Source organism: Gallus gallus, chromosome 3 (genome assembly GCF_016699485.2).
Source record: "Gallus gallus isolate bGalGal1 chromosome 3, bGalGal1.mat.broiler.GRCg7b, whole genome shotgun sequence".
NCBI classification, from domain to species: Eukaryota; Metazoa; Chordata; class Aves; order Galliformes; family Phasianidae; genus Gallus; species Gallus gallus.
In genome coordinates this window covers 2,128,919-2,145,781 of record NC_052534.1, presented here as the reverse complement: position 1 = coordinate 2,145,781, position 16,863 = coordinate 2,128,919, and the positions used below count along the sequence as shown (strand labels likewise).

General features: G+C 42.5%; 1 protein-coding gene and 1 long non-coding RNA gene across 5 annotated transcripts in view; one reads left to right on the top strand and one right to left on the bottom strand.

Moving 5' to 3' along the window:
• The window catches only part of REL (REL proto-oncogene, NF-kB subunit), a 34,087-nt gene that overhangs the window by 3,159 nt on the left and 14,065 nt on the right, over window positions 1-16,863 (bottom strand). The window contains exons 5-9 of the mRNA NM_001167726.2: window positions 5,943-6,083; window positions 1,299-1,403; window positions 783-995; window positions 343-411; window positions 156-230 (exon numbers count right to left, since the gene is read on the bottom strand). Of these exons, the coding sequence (NP_001161198.2) occupies window positions 156-230; window positions 343-411; window positions 783-995; window positions 1,299-1,403; window positions 5,943-6,083 (603 nt within the window). The remainder of the gene's footprint in view (window positions 1-155; window positions 231-342; window positions 412-782; window positions 996-1,298; window positions 1,404-5,942; window positions 6,084-16,863) is intronic.
• On the top strand, window positions 923-3,644 carry LOC121110241. 4 transcript variants are annotated; one of them, XR_005858415.1, is made up of 4 exons: window positions 923-1,060; window positions 2,587-2,774; window positions 3,226-3,312; window positions 3,425-3,644. It is a non-coding gene; the product is annotated as an uncharacterized LOC121110241 (long non-coding RNA). The 4 variants fall into 4 exon arrangements; XR_005858413.1 differs by having other exon boundaries at window positions 3,226-3,644; XR_005858414.1 differs by having other exon boundaries at window positions 2,587-3,312.

Below are 16,863 nucleotides of genomic sequence, written 5' to 3'. Positions count from 1 at the left end.
AAGAGAAAGTTCCAGCTGAGGAGGAGTGAGAGACTGGTGCTGCTGCCTTGGTAACTTCAGTGCTCTCTCCTGAAAGCACCAGCCTCTCCCCTCAGCAGATAGATGCTGCTTGCTTTCAACTGCTGCTGGATTGGAACACACAAGCAGAAATGTACCTTTCTTAATCAGCTTTCCTTCAGGGTTGACAGTGGGGATTGGAGCTGCTTTTGGCCTCTCTGTCACAGCTGATCCTGTGAAAGAAGAAAGCATGAGTTTCCTTTGAATGTTTGTCTTTAAATAAAATGATTCGTTTTAACTGTTAAGTTCACGCAGACAAAAAAAAAGGATAAGTATTTTCCTTACCACAGTCCTGTATGAGCTTTTGCCAGGCCAGCGTTGATCTTTGCCTTTTTGCTTTGTTACCATATGGATCTACAGTGAAAGGAGTGGGACGAAAAACTGTGTTAATTAAAATTCCCGTGGAACTAATTTGTAAAAAGAAGTTGATAAAACTTGACTAGTAGCTCCATATTGTAGTAAAATGTGTTTAAAGAGAAATATTTGAGATATGGCAATACTCTAAAAAACTGAAGTAGTGTTGTTAACAATAACTCTTGATATTTTCACTGAAAGAGAGAGCAAGTTGGCTGCTGTTAGTTTTAGAAAAAACACCAAAATCTACACTGTAATAATAGTATAGATTATTATTATTATTTTTTTAACTCAGTAAGTTACTGTTTATTGTCAACAAGAATTCTGCACTGAAAATAACCTTTAAGAAACCCAGCTAATGGGAACCATACCCTTTTCATCTGGTAGGTATCTGAAATCCATTGGTTCACTGACTTCCTGGTCTGAAGGTCTTCGTAACTGCATCTTCACCGTGATGGGTTCTGTGATGTCTCTGAGGAATGGCGGTGTTCTGAACACAATTGCAACCTGGCGATGAACATCAGCTTGGGAGAAGGAGCCTTTTGCCTCCCAGTTGTCCAAGACAAATCTGACTTCTATGTCATCTAGTTCATTAGAAACAGAAGATGCTTGTTAAGCTGCAGAAAACTGAAAACGTGTAGCAGAAAAGGTGAGAAGGGGAACAAAGAAAGGAGTCGGACTCAGAACTCAGAGGCAAATTAAATGGCTTGACTTTAAGGCACTGAGCATTTTTTGGAGGTATTTAGAGCTCCTGAACCTGAAATTGATTCTGCTCAGCTAAAAGCAGACCACTTACATAGGAGTACAGTGAAGAATTTCAGTTCCCCAGCTAGAAAGTGGAGTGTTAGCCATTTGGGGTAAGGGGAGGAAGTCCTAGCCAAGGTTACCTTTTTGAACTTTATCACACAGAAGAAAAATTTCATCTCCTCCCTTTACACTTCCACAGTTCTTATTCACACGGCAAATTCTCAGTTCTGCTGTGTTGGGAGCTCCTGGAAACAAACAGGCAAGTTTGATCATAAATAATCACTATAACTTTGTCACTATTGAAAGGGAGGTGCTGAGAGTAAAGGGAACACAGCAGCTGGAGGAGCGTGGCACACCCTGAAATCCACACCAAAAATGTCAGCCCAGCAGGGCTTGATATTCCACGCAAATACGGTGTCAGCAAAGCAGCACAACTCTTACTGCTCTTGATCACTTATCTCACACAGAGAGTCCAACACAGCTGTGCCACTCACTCCTTGTAAAGAACCACCTTCCTTCCTCTTATGGGTGGTATGTGACACTCCCTAACTGTTCTAGAATAGTCTCAAAATATTTTCCCACATGACAAAATTGTGCTCAGCACTGCTGCCTGTCTTCAAGCTGCAGAACTCAGAGCAGTTTTCTGAGTGATTGGTTAAATGTTGCAGTCACACTTCTCTGGAAAACGCTGGGCTAGCAAGTCAAGAAAATCCCCTCAAGTGCCAGTTGTAGATCTATTCATAGGTTTGCCTGGCTATCAAACCTCATCCCTCTTACCCCATCTGGGCAGTTGAAAACAGGTCTAGGAGCCTAACATTCAGGCCTTCACTCTTAGGGCAGCAAATTTCACTCAAAAATGCTGAAAATTCAACTCCAGACTGTGGCTGTGTGGGCAGCACTCACAGCATAGTTCTCGCCAGAGTGCTGCCCTCTGCACAGCCTCTGATAGCACTGTAGAATGCAATAAATAAAACACAATCAAAGTTTGCACACTGTGTCTTGAACAGCCTGGTGGCTACACCCAAGCCCGGACCAGTACAACTCCCATGTCTGGCTCAGTTCAACAACAGCAGTCTGCAGGGTAAATGCAGACAGAAAACTGAAGCAAGGAAGAACAGGTCCCTCACCATTTCGTGGGTGGTGTCACTATTTAAAAGGGCACTAATGTCACAATGTAATGATTCACAAGTGTTAAAACAAAGGAGAAAAAAAATCAAAAAAGGCAGAGTGGAAGAACTCTCTAGACCTTCAAGTTCACTTCCTGTGCGTATATGTTCTGTTCATGCTTTCAAGTATATTAACACATACCCATCTCTTAAGACCTCCCATCCATTTAACATACAAAGTAACCGATGTCCATTTCTCTGCTACCACAAGTGACCATGCTCTTTATTTGCTGCATCATTCCCTACTCTCTAATCCCAACAGAATGAAATTACACTGTCCTGCCACGTTCTCCGGTTTCATTACATCAAGACCCCCAACTCCAGATGTACCTAAATGCCCTTCAGCCGACACTACAAGGTAGGCCCTATCTGGCTCCCTGCTCCACACGCAGAGATGAAACACAGAACTCAAGGAGTCACACCCAAAAAATGGAAAATCTACTTTGGAAGGTCAGTTTAAGTCGATCCTTGCCTGACCTTACATGGCACTGTGTAGGTAACCTGCAGCATCACACAGGCTGTGTTCAGAACAGAGCTCCTGGTAACCTTGGGCCAGACCCCAGGGACATAGTTAGTGCCTGGACTATTAACACCATTGTCATCAACAGAAGTGGGTGCTACAGCCTCAATGACTACATGACACTTCATTCGCTGTATGAATCAGAAACTTCGAAGGGAGGGGAAAGAAAACCATACCAGAAGCAGTACAGGATCATATGACTGCGTAGTTGTTCATTTTTCAAAGGAAGAGTAAATTAAGAATTGCAAGGAGAAGCTTAATTTTACCTTGGTTTCACTTCTGTGTGCTTGAACGGCACAATATGCTTTGTAACAGATTTTAGGGAAGGTGTTCTAACCTGTGGTTTGCTGTTTTGTTTGTTTTTCTATTAACTATTTGTAGTGGAGTCTACAAGGGAAAAGGAAAGAAACCCTAACACCAGCAGACGCCCCACTGCAGTCAGCCTGAGTGCTGGGAAGGAGCAGTGAGGTAGGTGGGAGCCCCAGAAGGAAGCTAGCTATGGGGCCACTTGTGCCACACTGCTCCCAACCCCGCCTCCCCATCTCTTCAGCTCTGCTCAGTTTCTGTTCCTTACCCTCAGACAGCATGTCCTCAGCAACAAGTACATGGAAGAACAAACTTCTCACAGGCAAACCCTGCCACTTTCAACAACAGCAGGAGAACATGCTCTTCCCAATTTCTCAGAAACAGTAAGCTGCTTTCTATAACTCTTCTCAAGAGTTTTGAGGGTGGCACGACAGACAACTTGGGAAATTTTTGTTTAAAAGCAGTTAACATTATAAAACGACTGAAAACAGAAACTGCCCGTCATACTGGATTTTGTAAACTTTCAGTCTCTGCTAACATCACTGCTTCCACATTACATTCAGATTATTCTTATTTATGCCTGCTACCCAAAGCACATGGAGACTGGTATTAGAAAACAAAGAAAAGACTGCATTTAAAATCTGAACGTGATTTTCAGAGAAGCTCTAAATATGTTTTTGCTTCTGATCCAAGTAGGGCTGCAAAAGCTTGAAATAATAACACAGGATTCCCAAGACCATTGTGCTGTACATTTTTATCACTTATCTAAAGTGGTAACCTGACTTTACTCAGTATTCTACGACAGAGCTGATTTACAAAGGCTTTCTTTTTCTTTTTTTCTTTTTTTAATTTTTAAGAAATTCTGCTCATTTCAGGCAAAAGCAGAATAACTTTTGTGATTTCGTGGTTACAGTTATGCACTGTTTTATTTACACTGCAGCTATGTTACATGGAGGATTTTAGATACCTACAGTGAATCAGAATCTGCCCACATATACCCACATTAAAACCCAAGCTTCCCCTCCACGCAGCTGCCATTTCAGCAGCTTAGCAAAGAATGACGTCAATCAACATAGACGAGTAATCGTGATTTGGCATTTTTCTAAATGGCATCTGAGATGTAGCTGCAAATCTTGTGTATCAACTCTTTCTCAACCCAAATTATTACTACAAGTGTTCTCAGCCAATTTCAACTTCTAGGTAATTCTAGAAATACAAAAAATGCCTGAGTTCATATTAAACATTTTCATAAAATATAAGACAGTGGGTAGTGATTAAGGTTCTATGTCGAGGTGGAGGCTGCTAACGAGCGGTGTCCCCCAGGGGTCTGTCTTGGGACCAGTGCTCTTTAACATCTTTATCAGTGACATCGATGATGGAATTGAGTGCACCCCTCAGCAAGTTTGCTGATGACACCAAGCTGAGTGGTGCGGTTGACACAATGGAAGGAAGGGGTGCCATTCAGAAGGACCTCAACAGATGTGAAAGGTGGGCCTGAATCAGTCTAAGGAGGTTCAACACAGCAAAGTGCAAGGTGTTGCACTTGGACTGGAGGAATCCCAGGCATATATACAGACTGGGAGGAGCAGTCCTTGAGAGCAGCCCTGCAGAGGAGGACCTGGGGGTCCTGGTGGATGAAAAACTGAACATGAGCCAGCAGTGTGCTCTTGCAGCTCGGAAAGCAAATGGTATCCTGGGCTCCATCAGAAGAGGGGTGGCCAGCAGGGACAGGGAGGTGACTGTCCTCCTCTACTCTGCCCTCGTGAGGCCCCCTCTGGAGTACTGAGTCCAGGTCTGGGGCCCCCAATACAAGAAAGACAGGGAGCTGTTGGAGAGGGTCCAGAGGAGGGCCACAAAGATGATCAGAGGGCTGGAGCACCTCCCCTTTGAAGACAGGCTGAAGGAGCTGGGCTTGTTCAGCTAAGAGAAGGCTGTGGAGTAACCTCATGGCAGCCTTCCAGTACCTAAAGGGAGCCTATAAACAGGAGGGGAGCCAACTCTTTGAAAGGGTAGATAATAGCAGGAAAAGGGGAAATGGTTTTAAGTTGAAGGAGGGAATATTTAGGTTGGATATCAGTGGAAAGTTCTTTACCAAGAGAGTGACGAGGAGCTGGAAAAGGCTGCCTAGAGAGGTTGTGGATGCCCCATCCTGGAGGTGTTCAAGGCCAGGTTTTGATGGGGCCCTGGGCAGGCTGGTCTAGTATTAAATGTGGAGGTTGGTGGCCCTGCCTGCTGCAGGGGGGTTGGAGCTTGATGATCCTTGGGATTCCTTCCAACCCAAGCCACTCTATGATAATGGTTATGAGCATATCATTGAAACTCTGCAAATATCTCTTGAGAACTGCCAGTCAGAGAGCTCTCACAAGTTGAAGACAAAACTTCTCACCAGGAGAAACAGACTAGGTGATGTCCTTGGACAACACATCCATCTTATGGCAGCCATCTATCTCATTACCATTTTAATTGCCTGATACACAAGAAGCAGGCTTGTCCTTGCAGTCATTATTCACACTGTATATGTGAACAAGGGTGAAGAAAGCACCAGTGAGTTGGCCTGTGGCAGGAACAAACAATTCTACTCCAGCCTACCAACACTTCATTCTGGGGTCATCTTAGGGACATGCCAACTATCTTGCCAATATGTGTTAAGCACGTATCAAACAGCCCCAAACCAGCAAAGTGCCCCAGAGGGCTAGTGAAGAGCTCAAAACTTCTGTCCTGGTGTTTCTCATCTCAAAGTGAAGGGGAGGGAAATGTGGGGCGGGAACACATTTGACTGAGTTGTTACTTACTGTTGTCATAGATTGGGTTGGAAATCAAAGGAGGAAGAGCTAATGTGTAGTTGCCATGTTCATCAGGGAGGAAAGCTTGGAAACAGAGGCGGACAACGTTGAGATCATATTCATCGATGTTGTGCAGCTGTTCTTCAGGCACTAAATAGCAAAAGGAAATACAAGACTGAGAAATAGTCTTCAAAAACAACAATAATTCTTTAACTTTAGTGATGTCTACACCGGTAAAAAGAATTTACCAAATTTCTGTTTGTTGCCAAAGCAAAGGAAGTATGTCCATAGCATTCTCTAGTACTATGCATGAATAAATTCCTTGTACACAAAAAATACTACAAAAAAAGGACCTTAACACTTTTCCTTGATCAAACAAGGCTAAATCTGAAGCAAAAAATAAAAACTTCCCTTCTAAGAAGTCAGCCTTCTCCCTACTATCATGTTTCTACATAGGCTTGTTCTTTAACCAGATTATCCCATGGGTGAGTTTGGATGAGACAAACTGAGCCTCAGCTCAGTTGCACCTGAGCAGCTGCAGCTGGAAGCAGGAAGATGACCACATACCACAAAGCAGACAGTCACAACAATCAAGATACCTCCACCTTCACCCTCTTCTCCTAGTCATAGACTTGTTCCTTGGGTCCTCCTTGCTTACTAGTTTCCTCACCTTGCCTTCCAGACCAGTTTCATGTATTTATAGTCATTCTCTGGACACATCTCTTACTTGTGCATAATGATATTTAAGAGAATATCATTATGCACAGAAATCGAAGAGAAATCCTTCAATACAAAGAAGTCCTAGGATCTAGCTAAAAATTTTCAGTGAGAGACTTCTGCTACATGATAACCAATATTTTCCTCTAGAAACTGAGATGGAAAATAATCCAGTTCTTGGGACAAGAAACAGTACATACTATCTACACTTCCCAGCAAAACCAGTATCACTTTTGAACCTGGGTACAGTGATTAGTGGCGTCTTTATGATTATATTTCTCTAATCCAACAAGCAAGCCCTTGCTGGAAACGATCTGTTTCCTCACAAACTTCTTTCAGTCTAAAACACAATAATAAATAACCCCAGCTCAGCATATCAGTTTTGTTCACGGGTTCATTTATTTTAATTTCAAAACACAGGACCTAGGATATCATCATCAAACATTTAACGTACTCCCAGCTTCATGGGTAACTCTGGAAAAATCAACAGTATCTGAAATCAATGCTTTTGTTTAAGGTCTAACATTAAACTATTATGTTAACATTCAATGGTACAAAATGAGAATCTGATGTAATTTCTTTTAAGTAGAAGCACTAGTAATTAAAATCACTTGAAGCAGTTCTCTTTTCCAAAATTGTTCAACGCAACAGTTCAACATAGCACGCTCTTTACAATTGCCTAAAGTGAATGTGCACCAAGTCAGCGGATCACAGCCTCTGAAGTTCACTCCCTCCCCAGCCCTTTCAAAGGCCTCTTGCAAGAATAAAAAAATTACGTGTTTGCGATAAGAAGCCTGTGGATCACATTACAGTGATTAGACTGCAATGTTCTGACCTTTCGCATTTATCACTGGGTTGGTCTCCACCCTGCCACGAGTGGGATTCCACAGTGCCCACTCAAGTGATTTCTTCCTTTCACCTTTTGATAGCGTGAAACAACTAATGCTCTGAGCTCAGAACGCTTTCCACTGGCATTTTTAGTCTTTCTTGTGTTCTGAATATCTCCACTTCTCTCAGTCTCTACAGTAAAAAGAAATCAAATCACCTTTCTGTTTTACAAGCAGCAGTCTTAAGACAAATACACCTGTCAGTTCAAAACTAAGCAGCAACTATGTATGTAGTCTCTGAAACGCTGGGACACAGGGAAGTCCTGTCAGCATGAACTCTGCAGGTTGCTGTTTGACTCTATTACCAGATATGCAGAGTGAAGTTTTGTAATTTCATGTATTTCATTAGCTGACCTACTAACTTAATAAAACAGGATCTGTAGAAAGCAAGTTTTCTCTGGTGCTACAGTTTTTTAAATTATGTGCTTTTAGACATAAATGGTGACGAACTGTGACAGAAGCACATCTCATCCCCCAGCCCTGAACTACACCATGGATCCCATGACAGGAGTAAAGTATCACTGGGAACATAGGAACCATAGCTGCCTCACTGGGGGCAGAACACTGAACATAAGCAGCTTACTCTAGAAAGCCTCTGAGTCAGTACTGACACAGCATCTGTGAGGTTCACTCCCTGTCATTCTGTTAATCTTCCCCCTTCAAACTAATATTCAAGCTCTAATAATTTGACTCCACAGCATTTGCTCTCAAGGATCCTACAGACAAGCCTGTTCTTGGTGTAGTTTCTGGTGATTTCTCCCTTCAGGTGTTCACCAGCTGGCTGTTGGAGAAGGTGGCCAAAACACACCTGATGGTGACTATCAGCAAACTTCTGTTAAAACTACACTTGAGAATATCTTCATGTTTGGATGAGTTACCAGGTAGTTAGGATGAGGTCTCTGAACCTCAACACTGATGAAACAGTTCAGCATAACTCACGTTGTACCCTAACTGCCTCTTGATACAGTCTGACTTTGGGGGGGGAGGGGGGGGAAGTATGTTCTCTAGATTACAGCTTGCACGAGGGATTATCAGATGTTTAATGTTAATTTGTTCCCAGCAGCTCAGATGACTCTGATCCATGCTTAAACGTTGTGCCAGTAAGCAACAAGCTTGCAGGGACACACAGGCTTAATGGCTTGTGTTAGTGAATTTTAATAGCCATTGTTGAGCTGCAGAGCCTAAGCTGTAGTCAAATTTCAAACCTCTTAAAAATGGAATTAAGTTCCCATCAAATCTGTTTGACTGCTTTATACAGGAAAGGTACAATGTCCCAAAAATTTCAAGATATAGAACCACAGAATCATTAAGATTGGGAAAGACCTCTAAGACCATCAAGTCTAACTATCAACCTATCACCATATCACTAAACCATGTCCCTACATGTCATTTATAAGTTTCTTAATGTCATCAGAGATGGTGACTCCACCACCTCCCTGGGCAGCCTGTTCCAATTCCTCATCACTCGTTTCTGAGAAGAAACGTTTCCTAATATCCAACCTGAATCTCCCCTGGTATAACTTGAGGACATTCCCTCTCATCTTCTCACTAGTTACACAGGAGAAAAGGCTGACCCTCCACCTCGCTACAATCTCTTTTCAGGCTGTAGAGAGCAGTGAGGTCTTCTCTAAGCCCCTTCTTCTCCCCATCAAACAACCCCAGTTCCCTCAGCCACTCCCCATCACACTTGTGCTCCAGAACCCTCACCAGCTTTGTTGTCCTTTCTCTAGATGTGCTCCAGGGCCTCAATGTCTTTCTTGCCATGAGGGGTCCAACACTGAACACAGCACTTGAGGTGTGGCCTCACCAGTGCCAGTACAGAGGGACGATCACCTTCTTAGTCTTGCTGACTGCACTACTGCTGACACAAGCCAGGTACCCGGGGTTGTTGTGACCAAAGTGCAAGACCTGGCACTTGATCTTGTTGTAGCTCATACAACTGGCCTCAGCCCATCGATCCAGCCTGTCCAGATCCCTTTATAGGGTCCTCCTGGTTGAGAGGACAACCAGGCATGTAATCTGAAAACTTACTGAGGGTGCAATCAATTATCTTGTCCAGGTCATCAATAAAGACATTAAACAGGACTGTAAACAAGGAACAATACAGTTCCTTGTATTGCAGCAAAACACATGGCTCTTAATTTGCATGTTCTTATAAATGACTTCATAAACTACAAAAACCTGCAATTTTTGAGAGAGGAAGTGCTCAGTCAAGATTGATTCCTCTTGGGCTATTTTTGCTCAGATGAGAAGAACATAACAGAGAAAAAAAAAGGAGAACAAGACAGCTGTGACTCCATCTTGTGATGACACGCTTAAAAATAAAGAGGCTAAATTCCATGCTTGTATAAAGATGCACACAGCTTTCATCAATTTCAAAACATATTTTGTTCACGCCTAAAAGATAATCATCCAAACAAAATAAAATGTTGTTATTTTTAATGAATGTCTAATTCTGCTCCCTCTGAAGTCTATTTGAGAGTAACCACTGACTTGACCGTATGCTGGCTTACATCTCGAGAATATTAAAAACAAACAAAAACGAGGCAGACAAACACACTGACTAATGCCTAGAGTATGCCTATACAGAGGATGGTCGTGCTATTCAGCATTATTTCATTAACTTCCACACCAAAGGAGAATGGACAGCGTTAAACCAGACTAACCTAAATTTATTAAAATTAAGAAATGCTGCTAAAGGTCTGTGGAGCAAACCACACCATGCAAGCTTCACACATGTAGCTTTACTGAAATCAGTGGCACTACACACGTCAAGTAGAATGACTGGACAATGCAGCACATTTAGGAAAGATACAGCAGAAAAGGCTCAAACACAGCACATGGATGAAAGGAAGAAGTACTCTGCTTTTGGCAAGAGTTCAGCATCTTCTTCTGACTTCTAGCTGTGTAGTACCACACCTCATAATCTTGGTATGAATCCACAAAAGAGCTGCGGTCCAACCTACAATCTAGGCTTGTTTCAGTGATGGCCCTACCTAATAAAAAAATATCCTTAATCTGGCAAAAATTCATTTCCTGTAGTTATCCATGCAAACAGAAATGAATGAAATAATGCCTGTAAATACAGCTATTTTAGAGGGGGAGCAAAAACTTTCAAAATTATTGCTTCACAACTCAAACACACTGAAATGAAAATAATAATATTAAGAAGATTTGAAAAGAAATGAAACTGTCTAAGGTAATTAGGGGGCTTGATACCACAAAATCCACAAAACCACAACCAGCACAATGATAAAAGAAAACAAACGTCACTCAACAACATTCTGGCAACAGGATTTATAAAATAGTACCTAGAAGCACAGGCAAACCTGGGCAGAACTGGCTGTCCAACCAGCAATGGGCTACGATAACTATCAGATCCTTTCTTTACAGATTTGTGTACAGCTCCTCTAGGAGAGACCATGATTCCCTAATCTAAAAAATCATTACCCTTAAGATGATTCTTCACTCGCTTACCTAGTAGCACAAAAAGAAACCAATACAGCCCCACTGCAGGCACAAAAGCACCCCTGCACAAATCATGAACTCCTTCCAACCCAGCTGGCTAACCCAAGCAGCTCATGCAACACCATAGCTAGGGTTGTCCTGGACTCAAGAGATCTTTATTGCTGAAATCAAGATGCCTCATTAGGTTTCTGCTGATTAAGAGAAGAACTTGTGTTTGCTTCTGTAGTGCAACACTGAAGATTTCTGAGTCCAATTCACCAATATGCAATTCAAAATTCTGGAACGAAGTTTAGGATGACAACAGCTTCAGGCCTCCTGTTTATGGCTCTCCAATGCTTCTCATTATTTTAAGAGTCTTCAACATCCAGAAAGACCAGTAAAGTACCATTTATCTGGTGAAATTACTAGAGAATTAAAGGTTCTGATGTTTACTCATGAGGTGATGCTACAGAGAAAGTGAAAGTTTCTTTTGAACACTGAAGAGAAACAACACTGTGTTTGGTTTTGACCTAAAATGCGATAACTGCTTGAACAGGAGATTCTTCTTGTACAGTCCTTCATCCAGCTTCTAGACTAATGATGCCAGAAGCTTCTGCAGTGGGTGGAGATGGAAGCACTGTAGCATCTAAATGTAACTTACATGGAAACTTCCAGGGCAAATGACATGGTGTGACACATTTAGAGAGGGCTGTGCTGAGAACACCAGTTCAAACTGCAGAGGAGACATCTTGTGACCTTCACTTCTCAAATGGGGGCTGCGGGGGAGTATGAGCAATGCTAGAGCATTCAGCCAAGGTGAATGACCTCCTGCAAACGAAAGTACTTCACCACAGAGACTGCTCAGGAACTAACATCATTAATAATCATGATGAGCTGTATTCTGCCTTTTTTTCTTACACACACAAGTGCTTTTTAATTTATAGATACACAGGGAGCTCAGTTTCATTTCAGTGATGACACGGAGGTGGCCTACTCACGTTGGTGGCCTGCTCATCAAACAATCTGGGGGCACAGAGACACTCCATTGCCCTGATACATGCCCATCAGTTTAAGCCAGCCAACATCAAAGGTTTTGCTGCAGCTGGGTGGCTCTGCCCGAACTCCATTTCCAGCACCAACCTTATGCTGCGACCAGCTTTTAGGTGGTGAATCAGATCAAAGAACTGGTGTGGCTCAAAACTAGACTGCCAGAAGACAAAAACGTTTGCATTCAGTCAGCCAGTTCTCATGAATGCTAGACCTGGCAGAAGGTGGAAGCAGACACAGCAAGAGGAAGGACTGCCTCTTTCACTGCTAGAGCAGATTTGTGCCAGACTCAGACAGCCAGAGGAACTGGGTGTGAGTGGCGCTGGGAGGCATGCTTCAGGCTGTACTTGTTCTCCCCAGCCCATGCTCGCACAGCAGCTACAGTTCTGTCTGGGGCTCACCTAGCTGTGTGGCAGCCACCTTCAGAAGGGCCACAGCAGGCAGGGAATGGCACACGTGGAATTGCCTCAGTATTTGACACATATCTTCCAAAGCTGAATTATATACAGCTAAAGAGAACCTTGCCAGCTCATTTTATGCTACATTTGCTATTTCCAAATGAACCACAGCCATACTGGTACAAAAGGAAGAGTATAGAGTCCTGATGTACTATTTAATACTTGCTGGCAAAAGCTGAATATTACGCCCTCTTCTTTGCACTTGGACTTCACCAACTGGATACACAGCATTAGGTGACAGGCCAAGCTGTTTAACGACATGTTTGGGGGCACAGCAGCATCTGCACCTTGTTAAGCAGGAGAAGCTGGGAACAACGGGAGAAATGGGCTATGATAGAACTGTTCCTTCTGGTCAGTGAATGCCTGGTCTGTACCTCTGTGGTGAACGAGGAGGTAAGTTTCAACCAGCTCCGCAGGAAAAGTACATAATTATGAAGAGAATACACACCTGCAGCACTCAATTTAAAATAAATAAATGGAGAGGGCATACATGACTAAAATTCAGATGATAGCCAACAAATTCCCATACTATGTTTTCCGTGTGCTTCTTTCAGGCCGACTTAGTGTAAGGAAGGGCATTTTTTCTGTTATATAGAGGAAAGAAGCACAGAGAAAACAAATGTCCTGGCTTGATAAAAAAAGCCAAGGGGAAAAACAGAAATGAAAACATGTGAGTTTCAAAAGTTTCATCCAAGCACTACTTCCCTGAATTTGCTGGGGTTTTTCTTTGGTCTTTTTTTTTTTTTTTTTTTAAATGTAGTCCACTCTAAGAATAAAATTGGAACAGATTTAGATAGAAACATACAGGGACTGCTGGATATAAGACATACTTTTTAGCAACCTTTTTTTTTAATAATATAGAAAAAAGAAGCCAGCATTTTTTGTGCCTCTACTTAGTAATTTTCTTTATCATTTTTAGACAATTTGAAGAGATGCTGTCCTTTAGGGCTAATATACAAACTTCAGCATAAACAGCAAGAAATACATGTATGAGGGATAGAAGAACTTTCCAAAGGGAAAGCTATGGTGATGTGATGATCAGGACATTTAGCCTAAGTGGATCTGCTATGCACCTCTTAAAAAGCTGGCTACTCTCACTCACCAGCACTTTCAACTTGAGAATCTGGTTGGGGTGGGGACAGAATTACGCACTTGTCTTAATTTAAGGACAGAACATTTAAGTTTTTACACCTCAGACATTCCTTACAAAAGAGTCTGATGCTTTTCACTTTTTCAAACCACTCCAAACTCACAAACGCTTGCTAGGAGTTGCCTTTTGCAGATGAGATGGGTGGTGCAACAAGCCACAGCACACAGCGGAACCTCGGGAACTTCGTTGACACAGGCAGGTGGTGTCAGAGCAGGGGTCTTACAAGCACTGCTTGCAAGGGCCAGCAAGGAAGCTGCGGAGAGCTGTGCGTGGGCAGGAAGTGAGTGCGACAGTGTGGGGACGCCAGCACGGCACGGAGGCAGAGGCGTGCAGGGGGTGTCATGGAGACTGTGACGAGTATGAAGTGAATGCAGGGTCAGCTGCTCACAGGCGGAAAGGGGAAACAGCAAAAGGAAAAACTGTGGAGGCAAGCAGAGCTGAAACAGTTCTGGGGTACATGGTAGGGCCTAGAAGTTCACTAAATGGTTATTAGCAAGAGCAATTACAAAGAAGCAGAAATCTTGCAGAAACGTCAAGTTCTCTCAATCAATTGCCTGGAATTTGGCAATTCTGTTTCTCAAGACAAGCCAAGACTAGGATTTTCGTGCTAGAAAAAGGCTAGTGCTCTGCAATAACTCAGTAAGTACAGTTTTCCCTTAAATTTAAAAAACATATTGAGGTATTTTCCTCACTGATAATTAACTAAGGTTATTATTAAGTCAATTGTCTCTACTTCATGTCACACCCACCCACAAAAGCTCTTAACTCAAGACTGGCTCTTCTTTTAATTTGTCTTGGCTGAACATCAGACAGTACATCGGAAGACAAGGATATAGCACAGCTCAACCACTACTAAAAGGAAACACACACCCTAGAAAGCAGACATGGATCAGCTCCACTGGAGGAGTGACTCTTCTCCTTCGATGTTGTGCCATTTGCAGCATCATCATGCCCAGAAGCCCCCATTAGGCTGCCACTGCATACAATTTTCCTGGTGTGTTCAGGCATAAGAGATGAGAGATTTCTGCAACAGTTTAGCTTTTTAGAGGGCAAAAATATATGCGATGTTGCTTTGTGACTGAGACAGATTGCAAACAGATCCGGTGATGGAACAGAAACAATAATTCTCTCTCAAACAAGGCCAAATTAAGAGCAGAAACCTGAGAGGACATCATCTGACTGGCAACATAGTGAACGCACACAATTTGCACAGAAGATGCTGAAAGCATTAACAATGGACAAATGCTGCCAGCTAATAATGGAGATTTCAGATTCAAACAGCCTTCCAGATACATTTCAGAACGACTCCAGTGTCACCAAATCCAGCTAGGTACAAGGCACCATCTGTAAACATCAATCTCCTACCATCCCATCCAGGAGTTCGGAGGTTGATACCAGCTGCCTCAACAGTACAGATGAGCATGCCAGGGAAAGTTATCTTAAACATGCATCTTTACTGAGCAAGTTCCTCCTGCTGCCTGTTATAACCACGCTCTGTATGGTGCGTAAGAGGAATGACATCACTGGAGAATTTGCATAAGGTTCACTCTCTCTTTGCCACCCCAGGCACCTGTGGCAATTTGGCTTCCCTGGAAGACAAAGGCCTCTTTACACAAGGAAGCTTGGAACGCAACCTCACAAACTCACACTTGGTTATTACTTCTGCCTTTACAGCAAGTAAAGTTTTCAGCCAATACATTAAGTAATTCATATGCTGGTGAGCTGCAGACGCATTTCGTCTATTAGGAGGGTCAACCTTCATCCCAAATGAGTACTGAGGTCTGGGATTGTTTGACTGTTTCAGAAGATAGGGAAGAAAACAAAAATAACTGGCCTACAAACACCCTGAAGTTTTCAACTCCATGAAAATTCACCTGCCTAATACATTTTCCATAGAGCTGAAAAATACTAGTAATCCTGGAGAACTTCATGTTCATACAAGAAATGAGTAGTGCTAACTTGCAACCTGCTTCAAGGATGCACCTAACTCTGTGACTCTTCCCTAAATAGAGAAGATGATACTACTCTGGAGGCAAATAAATACATGCACAAAATAGGATGGATACAGTACAACACATTATCTTGGAGAATGCAGTGATACTCATCCAACCTTAAAAAAAGAAAAAAAAAAGAAAGAAAAACCTACATACACAAGTTTCAATCTCACCAAGCAGCAAACATTGTGGTTACTGCTATTAACAAAAACCTGTTTTGATCAACTAAGCATGTATAAAAATACTTCTGTCACTAATCCTGTTTTACCTTGGTCCTATGCCTCTCAGGGGTCAGCTCAGCATGGGACTGCCCTGTAGCTGCTGTAGGCAAACCCCATGGCAGCTCTGCCCATGCTGACACATTACCAAGTGCAGTAAGGCAGCTACATGGGTTGGTACACAGCTTGCAAGAGCAGGGGGCAGTCTTGTGCATCACCCATGCCAGGAGCTCCCACAACCGAGACAGGGCTGCAGTCTCTTCTGCTGCTGCACTACCAGCAGAGGGGAGCCCAGGATATGACCCAGTGCCACCAGGTTGTGATTGCCTCAAAAAAATGCATCATAGATTTGGAGCTGTGTGCCAAACACAGCAACAATCTATTCTCCAATGATTTTAGTTGCACTCGCTCCCCCTAAGAATAGAGCTGTGTGTCATCGCTAAAGTTACTTTGGTGAAACAGACCTATGTAAGAGGATTTTTTATCACGTTCTTTTAATTCACAACATCAAGATAAAAACATAAATTCATTTTTTATTTATTGAATAAAAGAGGGCTGAACAAGGAGTTCTTTATTGTGTTGTCTGAAATCGAGATAGAGTAGGCTGACCCAAAGTAAAACACTGAACTCTAGTTTACACTGTGTGTTGAAGGGCTGCAGTAATTTAAAAATATGCTGCTGTGTGCGTAAATTACTAGAACTAGGGCAGTTGTTTTGATGGACTAGACTGACTACAAACAGCTGCCCTGAAATAAAGACAATAATTTAAAATATTCCTGGTTCTATAGTAAGTTCAACATGTGTTTATTTTCTTTTCTTAAATTCACGATTAAAGCATGGCATGTATTTTGAAGCTTGCTAGAAATCCAGCTCTCTAAGAAGGGTCTTACATGAATTTAGCATGACTTCTGTGAGCATTAAAAAGCATCAGAAAAATCTCCAGGCTTTTGCCACACATAAGCATTAACAATGCTGTCTTGTCAGAGGCACTATTTGCACTTGAAATCAGAGA